The 15,430-nt window shown below is 41.2% G+C and overlaps 1 protein-coding gene across 5 annotated transcripts in view; it reads left to right on the forward strand.

Annotated features, from left to right (window-relative positions):
* ADD2 (adducin 2) overlaps window positions 1–15,430 on the forward strand; it is a 126,010-nt gene that overhangs the window by 95,676 nt on the left and 14,904 nt on the right. For 4 of the 5 annotated variants that reach the window (XR_012242992.1, XM_073621984.1, XM_073621982.1 and 1 more), the window contains 6 exons: window positions 630–806; window positions 2,451–2,699; window positions 3,684–3,803; window positions 5,649–5,738; window positions 9,757–9,922; window positions 11,417–11,542. Coding sequence is in view for 4 of the 5 variants with exons in the window: in XM_073621984.1 (XP_073478085.1) it covers window positions 630–806; window positions 2,451–2,699; window positions 3,684–3,803; window positions 5,649–5,738; window positions 9,757–9,922; window positions 11,417–11,542 (928 nt within the window). In the remaining variant the exon portion in view is untranslated. Of the gene's footprint in view, window positions 1–629; window positions 807–2,450; window positions 2,700–3,683; window positions 3,804–5,648; window positions 5,739–9,756; window positions 9,923–11,416; window positions 11,543–13,508; window positions 13,543–15,430 lie in introns of all 5 variants that reach the window. The other variant, XM_073621985.1, reaches the window with a different exon arrangement.

Below are 15,430 nucleotides of genomic sequence, written 5' to 3' on the forward strand. Positions count from 1 at the left end.
GCGGTTTGCAGGCGCTATTTTTAGCGCAATAACGCCTGCAAACCACCCCAGTGTGAAAGGGGCCTAAAAGAAGGGGGTAACAAGGCACCAGATACATATTACAGAATAACAGGTACATCCTTGTGGGTCTTAGTGACCCATTGAGAGCAATGACATGAAATAACACTCACAATCATGATCCCAATTCCCACAAAGAATGTTTTCCCTATATCAGGGGAGGTGATCTAGGAAGCAATAATTCTTAATGGTTCCCCCCTCGCATCTAAACATGCACTGTGTCAGCGGGTGCGGAAAATCTAATGGTGCAAAAGCTCCATGTGATTTCCCTGTAGTTGCAGTTTTAAAAGGTGCAGGGACTTTTTCCCTGCATTTCCCATAGGTACAGCGGCCGATTCAAGTGAATGGGCTGCTGTGCCCGTGCAAAGGTGGACCACACCCACCTCCATAGCTATGATCCTAGCTAAATCTATTGCCTTTTTATGATCTGTTGCATCTTAAATACAATGTTATTAATCTCCTAGTGTAACATTTTTTTAACAATGCAATTTTACAATATATTATCTATGTATTGCTTTGTCAATAGCTATGTACTGAAATGTTACTGAACATAAAACAATATTATGTTTTAGGTATCAGCTGTACCTAGTGCAGGAGGACCAGAGAACCTCATCCTGCTGGACAGGGATAAATATCGCCCACATGAGGTGGGTACAGTTGGTTGGGCTGGCAGCAAGTTTGGGCCAATGCAGAAAAGTCGGCTTGGTGAACATGAGTTTGAGGCTTTAATGAGAATGATGGATAATTTGGTAAGTATGCACTTTCTGGAAATTAAACCAAAAAAAATTGCAGTCACTTAGAGCAAACCTTTCGTGACCCCTCTTACCACCACCAAAAACACACCCTTACCAGTATGCCTCATGTTCTAGCAAATGTGGTGCAGTTTCACTTTGCGAATACCCAATCATGTGCAAAGAAAAAAAAAACAAAACATTTTTTTACTCCGCATTGTGTAAAAAGGCTGTTTAATCCTGTCTTTTCTGATCATCCCCTTCTTCCACTGTCCCCAATCCATATCCTGATAGAACAGAGCATCGGGGGCACTTTGCACATACTCAGTTTGGTGTGTTTTGCTAGAGAGTTTTCTTTTTATTTCTTAAAAGGGTGCATGTGATTACCACAGCACTGTCCAGACAGAGGATCAGGGGTCATGCAGCCTCATAGGACAGTCAGAGTAGAATGAAAACTTCTCCCACCAGCTTTAACTAGAAGTCACACAGAAGTCATAAGACTGCTATATACTGCTGATGAGAAAAGGTATTTAGCGGTTTATATTTACTAAAATAACTGCATTTCTATGTTCTGTTTACTGTGGGAGACCAGATTTAGTGAATGCAGGGTCCTGGGTTTAGTAACACTCTGAGGAAAATTCCCTTGCAAAGTGAACAGCCTATTTGGCTTTAGTGAATCAACCACACTGACTAATAAGTAAATACATAGGTGATTCAGAAAATTCTATGAGTGCAATAGAAAATAGAGAGACTAAAACTAGTGGTATGTGTACACGTGATAGGGTGCCTGGTTTTATATGCACATCTTGTTTTGTGCCCATGTCCATTGTCACAAGGTGACTTTAAGAATTGAGATTAAAGCAAAACTGCTAAAAAAAAGACACAGGCTTCCATTGCTGACCTTTCAATTCAGAAATACTATTTGCCTCTTTGTAATTCTGTTTTAAAGACTTTAGTATTTTCTTAGTCACTGCCGCAAAACAAGTGTGAAAAGCAGGACTTCACTCCAATCTCATATGTTGTATACTTGTTTCAGGTCTGTTTTATGTATCGGCTAATAAATAAATTATTAGCGGATACTAAAGAAATAATAAAGATAATAAAGAAATTATTGAAACCAGGGGAAGCCAGGCAGGTAGTATTTTCAAAAGAAAGTCAACATTGGCAACTTACACATTTCTCCATCTTCCCTGTTTCTTGAAAACAAGAATAAACAGTATTAAGGCTCGTACACGCTATAGGAAAATCCGGCGAACATTTTCGCCTAAAGAATTTTCGTGTATACACAACTCTCGACAGCCGATTCCGAATTTTCTTAAATGAAAATTCCCGAAGGGACAAACTTCAAAATTTTTCTTGTACGGGAACAGAATGAATGATTTTTATGTAATGTGTACCGTTTTGTAATGATTTTCGTACAAGAAAAATCAGAAAAGGAAAGACTGCACATGGCCAGAAACAATAAACAACAAAAAAAGCCTTTGTCAAACGAGAATATTCATAAGAATTTTCATAAGAATTTTCTTTTATTGGTTCTGATTTGCTGTGAAACATCGAGAAAAATCGCACAAACATTTGCCCAATTTTCTTATAGTGTGTACCCCACTTTAGGCACAAATGACAGTGTTATCAGATAACTATGAATTCCGTTATCTCCCACAGGGTTACCGTACAGGTTATACTTACCGTCATCCATTTGTGCAAGAAAAGACAAGACATAAGAGTGATGTGGAGATCCCAGCCACTGTAACTTCGTTCATTTTTGAGGAGGAAGGGGTCCCTATCTCCACATTAAGACAGCATTCCCAGAAGCAGCAAAAAGAGAAGACACGCTGGCTGAACACTCCCAACACCTACCTACGAGTCAATGTGGCTGAAGACAGCATGAGCAGCCCAAGGAGCAAGACCACGGTAGGAAGCCCCAAGACATGGTCACCTTTATATTGAGCATACACACAGATAGTACCGTATATACTCAAGTAAAAGCCGAGTTTTTCAGCACATTTTTTTGTGCTGAAAATGCCCCCCTCGGCTTATACTCGAGTCAAGCACTTTTCTGGTGCAAAGAATGACATTTTCCGAACCGACTTTGGGGCCCCGTATCTCGGGGCCACTTGGTGCTAGGAACCCCAAATTTGGTGTGCAAACCCAGTGGAACTAGCACTACAACATATCCATGGAGTTCCTATACAACATATCCATGGAGTTCCTAGCATCAAGTGGCCCCGAGATATGGGGCCCCAAAGTCGGTTCGGAAAATGTCATTCTCTGCTGCAGAAAAGCGCTTGACATTTTCCCAACTGACTTTGGGGCTCCACATCTCGGGGCCACTTGGTGCTAGGAACCCCAGCTGGATATGTTGTAGTGCTAGTTCCACTTTGTTTGCACACCAAATTTGGGGTTCCTAGCACCAAGTGGCCCCGAGATACGGGGCCCCAAAGTCGGTCAACTGTGTCCATCTGCAGCAATGTCATTTCTGGACCCTTTGGGTCCAGAGACCCCAGATTTTGGCTGCAGCTAGGGGGCATCTAGGAACCCTTAACTACCGAGTTTGAAGTTTGGGGGACCTATGGCTGCAAATGGGCACAGTGAGGCTGCAAATGGTCATTGTTGACCCTCTTTTCCACTTACAGTAGCTGGGCATTTCTCACCCTAGGCTTATACTCGAGTCAATAAGTTTTCCCAGTTTTTTATGGTAAAGTTAGGTGCCTCGGCTTATATTCAGGTCGACTTATACTCGAGTATATGTATTGATTTTCATTTGATTACTGCTTACTTTTATAAAGGATATATAATACAACAATGCTACATAAATAAAAGATAGTGTCAATATGGTATCAGATGTTCTGGAATTCTTCTTTTTCATACATATTACCTCTGCTCTTCTACCTACAGTGGCTAAAGGCAGATGAAGTTGTGAAGCCTAGTAGCGGCATGCCTATCCGTATTGAGAACCCCAACCAGTTTGTGCCACTCTTTACAGACCCACGTGAAGTCTTGGAGACCAGAAATAAGGTAAATAATATAATTTTATGGATAACCATGCTCAGAGATCAGCTAGGAAAATGAACTTACATCCCATCCTTTATACCCTTTGTAGATTCTAATTAGGACTTGAAATGCAGGTCCACTCAAAATTGATAGCACATTTTGGGTAGATGCCCCAGTCAAAGATCATGTTCCACCTTTGAACCAAATGAAACATTATAAGGAAATAGTAAAGATGGATGTTTTAGAGTAGTAGTCTCCAAACTGTGGCCATTTGCTTGCCTTTATCCAGCCCTTGGGGCACTCTTCCTCTCGCTGATGGGAGACATTATTCCTCCCTCTGCCACTAACAATGGGACACTATTTCTCCCATTGCCACTAACAATGGGGCATTATTCTTCCCATTGACACCAACAATGGCGAACTATTCTTCCAATTGACACCAGTAATGGGGCACTATTTCTCCCCCTAATACCAAAGATGGACACTGTTTTCTCACACTGATGCCAAGACATTTCTACTCTCACTGCCCACCTTTTGGGACCTCTAAGACCTGAAGGACAGTAAACCAGCCCTATGTTTAGAAAGTTTGGAGACCCCTGTTTTAGGTTATTAGCACCAGTCAAGAAGGAAGGGCAGAATGATAGCGTGAGGTAAAAGAAAATATCAATACAAGTGTCCATCATTGATAAAGATTTCTGACTCGTAGTTTAAAAATTTGGTTTGTGATCACTTAAAGAGGACCTTCAGTCATTTTTTTCAACTTTCCATCTATTAAATCTTCTGCCCTTGTTGTTTTAACTTTGGATAGTAAAACATTTTATTTCTGCCAGTAAATACCTTATACAGCCCACTTCCTCTTTCTTGTCTAGTCATTAGCCTAGGCTTATGACATCATGTGCAGCTCTCTCTCACTCTTGTCAGAGTTTGCCAGGAAGGGGGGGGGGGGGGGGTGAGTCATAAGAGGGCCAATGAGAGCTGCAGAGCTGGAGGTGTGTCTGTGTTAATCCAGGAAGTCAACTGGCAGCAGCTTCAGCTGCCCGCAGGTGACATGGCTGCAGCCAGACTTAGTGGAGAGAGATTTCTGCAGCATATTTGGCAAGTACAGAATCACAGTATGTATAAAATAATATGCAAAGTGGTTGGAGCGAAGCTTCAGAATGGCAAAGATGTTTTTATTACAAATTATGTGAGCAGACTGCAGTTCCTCTTCAAGTGTATGTTTTTATGTTTGATAGACTGTATGTGATATATTACCACCAGATGTGAAATATAAGGTGATTGAAAAGGTACTGATGAGTTTTTCCACCTGTAATAAAGTTAGAATCTAATTATTACAATCTAATTAGAACGTTAAATATCAACATACAAACATTTTATATTGCAATTATATTATACTAATTTTTTGTCTTCTAAATTTATATTGGGGGGATTTACTAAAGGCAAATGGACTGTGCCCATTTTGCAAAAGCAGTTGCACTCATTTTCTCCAGAGCTTAGTAAATGCGGTAAAGCTCTGCTAATTTCCATCACCCAATAATGTACAAGCAAAGTGCTTTTTTTTAAATTTTCCTTGTACCTGATTGGGTATTCTTTACAAAGTGAAGCGTTACCACATTTACATTTACTAAGGAAAATTAGTGCAGTTGCACTTGCAGTATCTTAGGTTTAGAAAGTATTATACTGTTTTAAAATCTTTTTGTCATATATATATGCATTTTTATAGGCCTGGACTGAATTTTTGTGAGCTCTTATTGGTTAAGAAAGTCCTAGTAGGGAGGCAGCAAGGCAATTATACTGTACTGTATCATTTTCTATACATTTTTAGTATTTTAGTAATTGTGTTTTGTTTTTTGGGGGTTTTTTTTACAGATCAGAGAGCAAAATCGTCAAGACGTAAAGTCTGCTGGTCCGCAGTCTCAGTTATTAGCCAGTGTGATAACTGATAAAAGCAGAAGTCCGGTACAAGCATTTTTTTATATATGCCAATTTTAGTTTAGTATTATTTGCCTGAAAAAAAGTGCCAAGTCTTCAGACTCAGACTTTCACTAAACACTTGACTGAAATAACATAAGACACTTTGGGGTTGATTTACTAAAGGCAAATCCACTTTGCACTGAAAGTGCACTTGGAAGTGCAGCGGCTGTAGATCTGAGGGGAAGATCTGAAATCAGGGAAGCTCTGCTGATTTTATCATCCAATCATGTGCAAGCATAAATGCTGTTTTCTATTTTCCTTTCATGTCCTTTCATGCAAATTTTCCTTGCATGTCCCCCTCAGATCTACAACGACTGCACTTCTAAGTGAACTTGTAGCGCAAAGTGGATTTGCCTTTAGTAAATAAACCCCTAAGTATGTGTCTGGAAGCCTGACTCCTTTACAACAGGTAGTGGCAGCCCTGGCAGAGCTACAAATAACTACATGTTGCCTGCATAAGGGACCAGCTTTACCTTGTCTTTCTAAATCAAGCCAACAGTAGCTTCTTCATACTAAAGCAGGCTGTAAAAGCAATATAAAAAAAAAAACTTGTACATTCAATTAAAAAAATCAGTAATCATGTTTCACTGAATTAAATGCCAGTCTCAGTTGGAATTTGCATATGGATACATGGGGTGTAAATGGTCCTTACTAATTTCTGTGTACAGTAATTAGCAAAAGCAGGAAACTTTGCACTGGGATCTGCTATGCCTATATAAGTTATTTATAATAGTGGTGCTACCCTCAAATGTATGGAGCATAGTCAAATTGTTAAAGTTGACAACAATTTGACCCAAAGTTCAGATGTTGCATTTTCTCGAGAGGACAAGCTAGACACAAAAAGAGGATAGCAAACAAGCAACTTTATGAGGTATGCTGCTACATTTATTTTTTTCTCCTGAAGGGTTTAATACTCATTTACAGTGCCTTGCAAAAGTATTCACCCCCTTGTCATTTTTTGTGTTTTGCTGCCTCACAACCTGGAATTAACATGGATTGTTTGAGGATTTGCATCATTTAATTTACAGAACATGCCCACAACTTTGAAGATTTTTTTTTTTTTTTATTGTGAAGCAAACAACAAATAGGACAAAATAACAGAAAAAGTCAATGTGCATAACTATTCACCCCCCTAAAGTCAACACTTTGAGCCACCTCTTGCGGCTATCACAGCTCCAAGTCGCTTTGGATAAGTCTCTATGAGCTTGCCACATCTTACCAGTGGAATTTTTGCCCATTCCTCCTTGCAAAACTGCTCCAGCTCCTTCAAGTTGGATGGTTTGCGCTTGTAAACAGCAATCTTTAAGTCTGACCACAGATTTTCTATTGGATTGAGGTCTGGGCTTTGACGAGGCCATTCCAACACATTTTCATGTTTCCCCTTAAACCACTCAAGTGTTGCTTTAGCAGTGTGTTTGGGGTCATTGTCCTGCTGGAAGTTGAACCTCCGTCCTAGCCTCAAATCACACACAGAATGGTACAAGTTTTGCTCAAGAATATCCCTGTATTTAGCACCATCCATCTTTCCCTCAACTCAACCAGACCAATTTCCCAGTCCTGACTGCTGAAAAACATCCCCACAGCATGATGCCTTCATCACCATGTTTCACTGTGGGGATGGTGTTCTTTGGGTGATGTGATGCGCTGGGTTTGCGCCAGACATAGTGTTTTCTTTGATGGTTAAAAAGTTCAATTTTAGTCTCATCAGACCAGATCACCTTCCTCCAAACATTTTGGGAGTCTCCCACATGCCTTTTTGCAAACTCAAAACGTGCCATTCTGTTTTTTTGCTGAAAGTAATGGCTTTCTCCTGGCCACTGCCATAAAGCCCAACGCTATGGAGCGTACAGCTTATTGTCGTCCTATGTACAGATTCTCCAGTCTCTGTTGTGGAACTCTGCAGCTCCTCCAGGGTTACCTTAGGTCTCTGTGCTGCCTCTCTGATTAATGCCCTCCTTGCCCGGTCCGTGAGTTTTGGTGTGCGGCTGCCTCTTGGCAGGTTTGCTGTTGTGCTATGTTCTTTCCATTTGGTTATGATAGATTTGATGGTGCTCCTAGGGATCATCAAAGATTTGGATATTTTTTTATACCCTAACCCTGACTTGTACTTCTCAACAACATTGTCCCTTACTTGTTTGGAGAGTTCCTTGGTCTTCATGGCAGTGTTTGGTTAGTGGTGCCTCTTGCTTAGGTGTTGCAGCCTCTGGGGCCTTTCAAAAATGCGTGTATATGTAATGACAGATCATGTGACACTTAGATTGCACACAGGTGGACATCATTTCACTAATTATGTGACTTCTGAAGGTAATTGGTTGCACCAGAGCTTTTTAGGGGCTTCATAACAAAGAGGGCGAATATATATGCACATGCCAATTATCATTTTTTTATTTCTGAAAAATAGTTTTATGTATATATTTTCTAATTTTACTTCACCAACTATTGTGTTCTGATCCATCACATATCATTCACATTAAAAAAACATTGAACTAAAGGCTGTAATGTAACACAATAGGTAAAAAGCCAAGGGGGTGAATACTTTTGCAAGGCACTCTATGTATATACCAGTAAAATGTAATGGATATATAATGGACTGCATTTGTTTTCTTACGTACATCATTATTAGATTTTGCAATAACAAGTTTTGTGGCTTCTGTATAGCATATGGTTGGTGCTAAACACAAAGTCTATTGTTTCTACTAAAGCTGCAAATTTAAAATTTAGATTTATATCTAAGTATTATTCTTAAACTGATACTATAGAATACCAATAAAGAGTTGGTCCACTCAAGACTGAAATTTAGAATTTTTTTAAGAGGCTGGGGATTTGAATCATCAGTTCAAACAACAACAACACCTGATTCAGCTCACAGCCACACTCTAGTTTGAATTATCAATTGACTTTATTTATCTAATGGGGGCACCAGTAGTAAGATCTTTTTAACAGAGTTCCTAGATCAGTGGTTCTCAACTCCTGTCCTCAGGGCCCACTAACAGGCCAGGTTTGCAAGATAACTTAAATACATCACAGGTGATATCATTTGCTGCTCAGTGATTACAGTATTCTAGTCTGCATCTCCCCAAGGTAATACTCTGACCTGTTCACACACGGGCGGCACGACTTGCGCTGAGGCGACCTGCAAACGACTTCCGCGGCGACTTGCAAAACGACTTCTGTATAGAAGTCTATGCAAGTCGCCCCAAGTTGCCCCCAAAGTCGTACAGGAACCTTTTTCTAAGTCGGAGCGACTTGCGTCGATTAAAACGGTTCCATTGTACAGAACAGGAGGCAACTTGTCAGGCGACTAGGTCACCTGACAAGTCGTCCCTGTGTGAACCGAGTCTGAGTGGGTCCTGAGGACAAGAGTTGAGAACCACTGTCCTAGAGTGACTCTTCTTGCTCCAACATTTCACCTCCCGTTATAGCAGGGAAAGGCTGTTTTGAATAAAGTTAATTCTTTCATCTTTTTTTCCTTAGATAAAAACATTGATAATTTTGTAGTCCAGCTCATAAACTAAATGTGGGAACATTTTGGTACAGTATTGGAAGCCAATTCATACACTATGTAAAGCAATCCCTTTTTATTAGCTCAAGTAGAATTAGCAAAGCCAAGACCGTGCGAGTTTTGTTGAAAATTTCCTGGAGCCAGTATAACCTACTAAATGACCAATAAAAGAGAGAAAATAAAACAAAGAAAGATTTAGGATCATGTGTTATCAATGTTACCATCAACCAAACACAGAAGAACAAATGCTGCCCTCTTTCAAGTACATTGTGTCTTTTAAATCACATCAGACTTAAAAACCAAAGAATTGACCAGCAACAGTGCAAATATAGAAGATCAGTAATTTTACTATCAGTTGGAAAATCAATTATAGTTACACTTATTGATGCATGCCTGGCCTACTTTGGGCAAATTACAGGCAGTGATTTGTGAATACCTTTTAATTATATAAGATAGTTCTGTACTTTACTGTAAATCTTTAACCCAACCCTGTACTTGCAGTCTGCAGACAGTCATCTAGCTACCAAAACAGAAGCAGAGCTCAAGGAACAGCCAGTGGAAGAGGCCTCACCTGAACCTGAGCCACCTAACCCATTCAGCCAGCTGACAGACCAGGAGCTGGAAGAGTATAAAATAGAGGTGGAGAGGAAAAAACTTGCTTTTGATGGTAGGCATGACCTGTAATTCAAGATCCATCTAGCTAGCATCAGTATATGAGGAAGAACAGTCTTAAGGTAGCCACACAACACTTGACCATTTGTGTTTAACTTATCAAGCAGAGTGAGGATGGGACACCAGAGACACCTCCTTAACTGACTTTGATCAGATTTTACAGTTTGTCCTAACTCTTACAAATCCTCAATGTAACCACAAACCTTACTATAGCTCTCTCTAATTCAATGTAACCCCTTGTTTTCATACTCACCTCCCCTGCACTACTGGTACCCATTCAGTCAACGACTAACCTTCCTGCCCTCAAACATACTTGCACCAAATTTTCCTGCTTCCACCAACACTGCATGATTATAGATAATCCTACACACAGTGGCAGGACAAGGGCGAACATGCCAAATTGTGTCCCCCCCCCAAGATGTATGGGCATAATGTGGCAGCGAAAATCCCTCTCCCTCAAGAAAATCGAGTACTAATCTGCATGCTAACCCCCTAAGCATAAATTCCCCCTCTTTCCAGTACAAATCTGCCCCCCCCCTGCTGAAATCCCCCTCCCAGCACAAATATTTGCTCCCTGCTCAAATCTTTTCTCTCCCCATATGCCTCCAGCACAAATCCCGCCCCCCCCCAAAAAAAAAAATTCCCTCTCGTAGCACAAATCCTCTACCCCTCCCACTCCAAATCCCCACTTCCAGCACACATTCCCCTCCTCAATCCCCCAATCTAATTCCCCTCCCCAATCCCCCTACAAATTTCCCCTCCTAGCACAAATACCCTCCAATCATCCCTACTGGCACAAACCCCCCCCCCAAAAAAAAAAATCTCCTCTACCCTTTTACTCTTATAGCACAAACCTCTCATATCCTTTCTCCTAGCACAAATCCTCTCCCCCTATCCCCCTTCCAACACAAATTCCCCAAAATCACCACTCCTACACCACACCTCCCTAAATTTGCCCTCCTAAATTCCCCTTCTCAACACAAACACCCCCCCCCCATCTCCTTGTGGTGCCCTCACACAATATCACAGTGCCCAGGGCAGCCGCCCCTCCTGCCCAGCCCTTGTCCTGGCCCTGCCTACACATGCACAGGTGAAGTGATGCAATATGATTGAGCTTTTTTTCCCTCAAAATATAAACTGCTGCATGAAGTGTATTTACTTTCATATTTATTTTGTCATTATATATCCACATAGAACAGTACCTAAAAGAGTATTTGGTATGTCACCCATAGCAACTTATTTCAAGGTCATATTTCTAGGTCTGGTTAATGAACTAATGAAAGAATCTGGTTGCTATTAACAACACATGCACTTTCTCATTCCTACAGTTATTATTTATCATGTAGAGTTCTTGTCCTGTGAGGATTCCCAAGTTTAGGTTAGAATAAATAGGTGTGCTACATCTTAATGAGCTGTGCTCTTGGCACTGACTGGGAATGTTTTTTTATGGGTTTTATGAGAGAGAAACAAATACTTTCTGTGCCTACAGATGTAGGTGATAAAGACGGTATTGAGGATGAGTCTCAACCATCACTGGTAACACCACCCACCTCTCCTGTTAGAAGTCCTACGAAGACCAGCGCTCTGACTGTGTCTCCTTCCAAATCATCAGAAGGTATGTCTTTAGTTTACTTCTTTAGTTTGTTCTGATGCAGACAGTTTTCTGTGGACTGTAGCCTAATTTGAGCATGTTTCTAGATATTGAGCCCCAAAGTACAGTATGTTCATGTAAAATCCATACATTATACAAAATGTTTTTTAAAGGAAGTCTTTCTTAGTGATATGCACTATGTTACCAAAAGCATTGGGACGCCTGCCTTTACACACACATGAACTTTAATGGCATCCCAGTTTTAGTCTGTAGGGTTCAAGCGCATTTGTGAGGTCAGGCACTGATGTGGATGAGAAAGCCTGGCTCACAGTCTCTGCTCTAATTTATTGCAAAGGTGTTCTATCGGGTTGAGGTCAGGACTCTGTGCAGGCCAGTCAAGTTCCTCCACCCCAAACTGACTCATCCATGTTTTTTTGGACCTTGCTTTGTGCACTGGTGTGCAGTCACGTTGGAACAGGAAGGGACCATCCCCAAACTGTTCCCACGAAGTTGGGAGCATGATATTGTCCAAAATGTCTTGGTATGCTGACGCCTTAAGAGTTCCCTTCACTGGAACTAAAGGGCCAAGCCCAACCCCTGAAAAACAACCCCACACCATAATCCCCCCTCCACCAAATGATTTGGACCAGTGCACAAAGCAAGGTCCATAAAGACATAGATGAGCGAGTTTGGGGTGGAGGAACTTGACTGGCCTGCACAGAGTCCTGACCTCAACCCGATAGAACACCTTTGGGGTGAATTAGAGTGGAGACTGTGAGCCAGGCCTTCTTGTCCAGCCGTGCCTGACCTCACAAATGAGCTTCTCAAGGAATGGTAGGGTGGGCCAACTCAATATTGAACCCTACTGACTAAGACTGGGATGCCATTAAAGGGGTTGTAAACCCTCGTGTTTTTTTACCTTAAAGCATCATATGCATTAAGGTGAAAAAACACCCGACATTCACCAGCCCCCCCCCCGTTTTACTTACCTGAGCTCCTTCATCTCTTCGGCAGGGACGCGCTGTCCCTCTCTCCATGGGGGCCCAGCTCTTGATTGGATAGATTGATAGCAGCACAGCCATTGGCTCCCGCTGCTGTCAACCAAATGCAATGACGCAGGCACAGGGGGGGGAGGGGCCGAGTCCAGCATTCGTGTCTGTGGACGCAAATGCTAAACTCAGGAGCGTGCCCGCAAGATAACCCCCTCGGGAGAGCGCTTCTCCTAGGGGGTTATCTGATGCAGGGAGGAGCCGCCGGGGGACCCCAGAAGAGGATGTACGGGGCCACTCTGTGCAAAACGAGCTGCACAGTGGAGGTAAGTATGACATGTTTGTTATTTTAAAAAAAACAAAATGATCCTTTACAATCCCTTTAAAGTTCATGTGCCTGTAAAGGCAGGCGTCCCAATACTTTGGGGAATATAGTGTATGTCAGTGGAATATTCATGAAATGAAATCAAGATTCCATGTTATATTCATGGTAATCTCACTAAATAAAATTAAATTACATTTTTTAAGTTTACCTACCTGCAGATTCTTTTTCGTTCAAACACAAGTTGTTTCTTGAAATGTGTGTACAGTATGTTATTTCTCAATAACCATTTTGCTTGGATAGTTAAGCCATAAAGATATTTGTCAAGGAGGTATTTGTACCAGTTTTAGGAGACAGCAACAGGAAAGCTGCAACTTCTCTCTCTATAATTGGTGGAGAATGACTTCATATGGACTTTCTACATTGTGAATGTTTAAAGATAAATAGTAGCATTGTATAGCCATGGGCAGTTATATAAGTAATTATAATACACTGATGGGGACTAGGCCCTGTCACCTAACAGGTCTATTCTTGGAATATTGCCCTTAGTGCTCCTGTCCTTATCTTCTCTTCCCAGCTCTATCAATATCCATTGTGATCATACGTTGTCATTGTGTCTTTGTGTGTGTGTGTCGCCACAATGTTTCCCCTTTTCTTTCCATGTGCTGTCTCATGGCAGGAGTCACCTCAGACTCTGAATACCTGTCGCTGTAGTAAGTATAGATGGCCCGGCTTGCTGTTGCCCACCCCTCTTTTGCTTCTGCTTTCCCAGAAACCACTCTCCAACTTTGCAGCTCCGTAGTTACCATGTACGCTAAACTGTTTTTCTCCCATTTGATTTATTGTAAAACAAATAAATCTATTTCATTGGAGCCCACAAAAAAATATTTACTTGCAGATCTTTACTTCCTCGTCCAAATCAGACTTTCCTGTAAACCATGGAAATGCCTCCAAAATCCGCCTTTATTGATATATATACATACATACATATATATACATATATATATATATATATATATATATATATATATATATATATTTTTTTTTTTTAAACTGTTTACTGCATGGTATCCACAGCTTGCAAGCTACATTAAATGGTAACACAGATCACCCTCAAAAACTCTATAATGGCAGCACATGTGGGCTGCCTTGTAGATGAGTAATATTTTCTTCTGTACACCAAAGATTTTCATTATGTTTCTTCACACAGGACCTGGGTACTAATGCATGTTAAATGCTGTTATTTAAAGGGCCACAAAATATAAGTTGAAAGACTGGTTTGCATAAAAGAGTTTTATTAACATTCCTAAATGAACATGTAGTTACAGAAGACTATTGGATAAAATACACAATGAAATAACGCCAGAGAAAAACAATTTTACCTAATTTTGGATGTGTGATGTGGTAGAGTTATGCTGCATACACACAGTCGGAATTTCCGTCAAAAAAAGTGTGATGGGAGCTTTTTGGTCGGATATTCCGACTGTGTGTATGCTCCGTCCAACTTTTTCTGTCTGAATTTCCGCCAGCAAAAGATTGAGAGCAGGTTCTTTATTTTTCCGAAAAAAAGTTCTTGACGGAAATTCCGTTCGTCTGTATGCAATTCCGACGCGCAAAAAAACACGCATGCTCGGGAACAATTCGAGGCATGCTCGGAAGCATTGAACTTCATTTTCTCCGCTCGTCGTAGTGTTGTACGTCACCGCGTTCTTGACAGTCGAAAGTTCAGAGAACTTTTGTGTGACCATGTGTATGCAAGCCAAGCTTGAGCGGAATGTGTACGGGGCATTAGAACCCTTGTTAGGGTTTTCTTCTATTGTCTGTGTCCATATTGGTGAGATTTCCTGTCAAAACAAGAAATGATGAGAAATCTCTCCAACAGGGACACAGACCAATTACATTTTTTTTTTAGAGGAACAAGGAAGGGTTAGAACTTTTATTCTATTAATATTTTTCCTACCAATTGCACCCTCCATTTCTTGTAAGGGCATCACAGGAGGACAGGAAGTAAGGGGAGACCCCCACAAGGGAATCATAGACAATTTTTTTTTTTAAATAAATGATAACTCTTTTCCACTCTATCCAAATCTACAAAAATAAACAGTAGGTGGAGGTAGACTTTATAGCGGAGGTGGGAGAAATATTTTTAAATATGCCTCAAGGACTGGGCCAAGGTGGCACCTGCCTTGGATGCCACACTGAGAGGGGCGCAGCTTAGACTGGAGTCTCTTCTGCCTCTAAATTGCCCAGCTATGTCCTGCACTGTGCAGGTCTGAGCTGTTGCTGAATTTCCCTGATCCATGGTCCTAGCTCAATTCATATTCCTAGTTCAATCTGACAGCTCAGTCCTGTAGATTACACCGGGAGAGCATGGCTCTGCCTATGTAACCAGCGGCAGTCTGCTCCATTGTCAGTGTGACAGCTGCCTGCATTGTAAACTGCACAGCACCTGGCTGTCACAGAGCTCTACTGATTATGCAGGGAGAGCTGTGTTCTCCCTCTGTAATCTGCAGGACTCTATGACTGAGTCTACACGATTCAGTTTGACAGGTCAGGTCCTACTTTGCTTTGATTTATAAATGAAAACTGCTATTGTAGCTT

The sequence above is a fragment of the Aquarana catesbeiana genome, linkage group LG03, assembly GCF_042186555.1.
Source record: "Aquarana catesbeiana isolate 2022-GZ linkage group LG03, ASM4218655v1, whole genome shotgun sequence".
In the NCBI taxonomy this organism is placed as follows: Eukaryota; Metazoa; Chordata; class Amphibia; order Anura; family Ranidae; genus Aquarana; species Aquarana catesbeiana.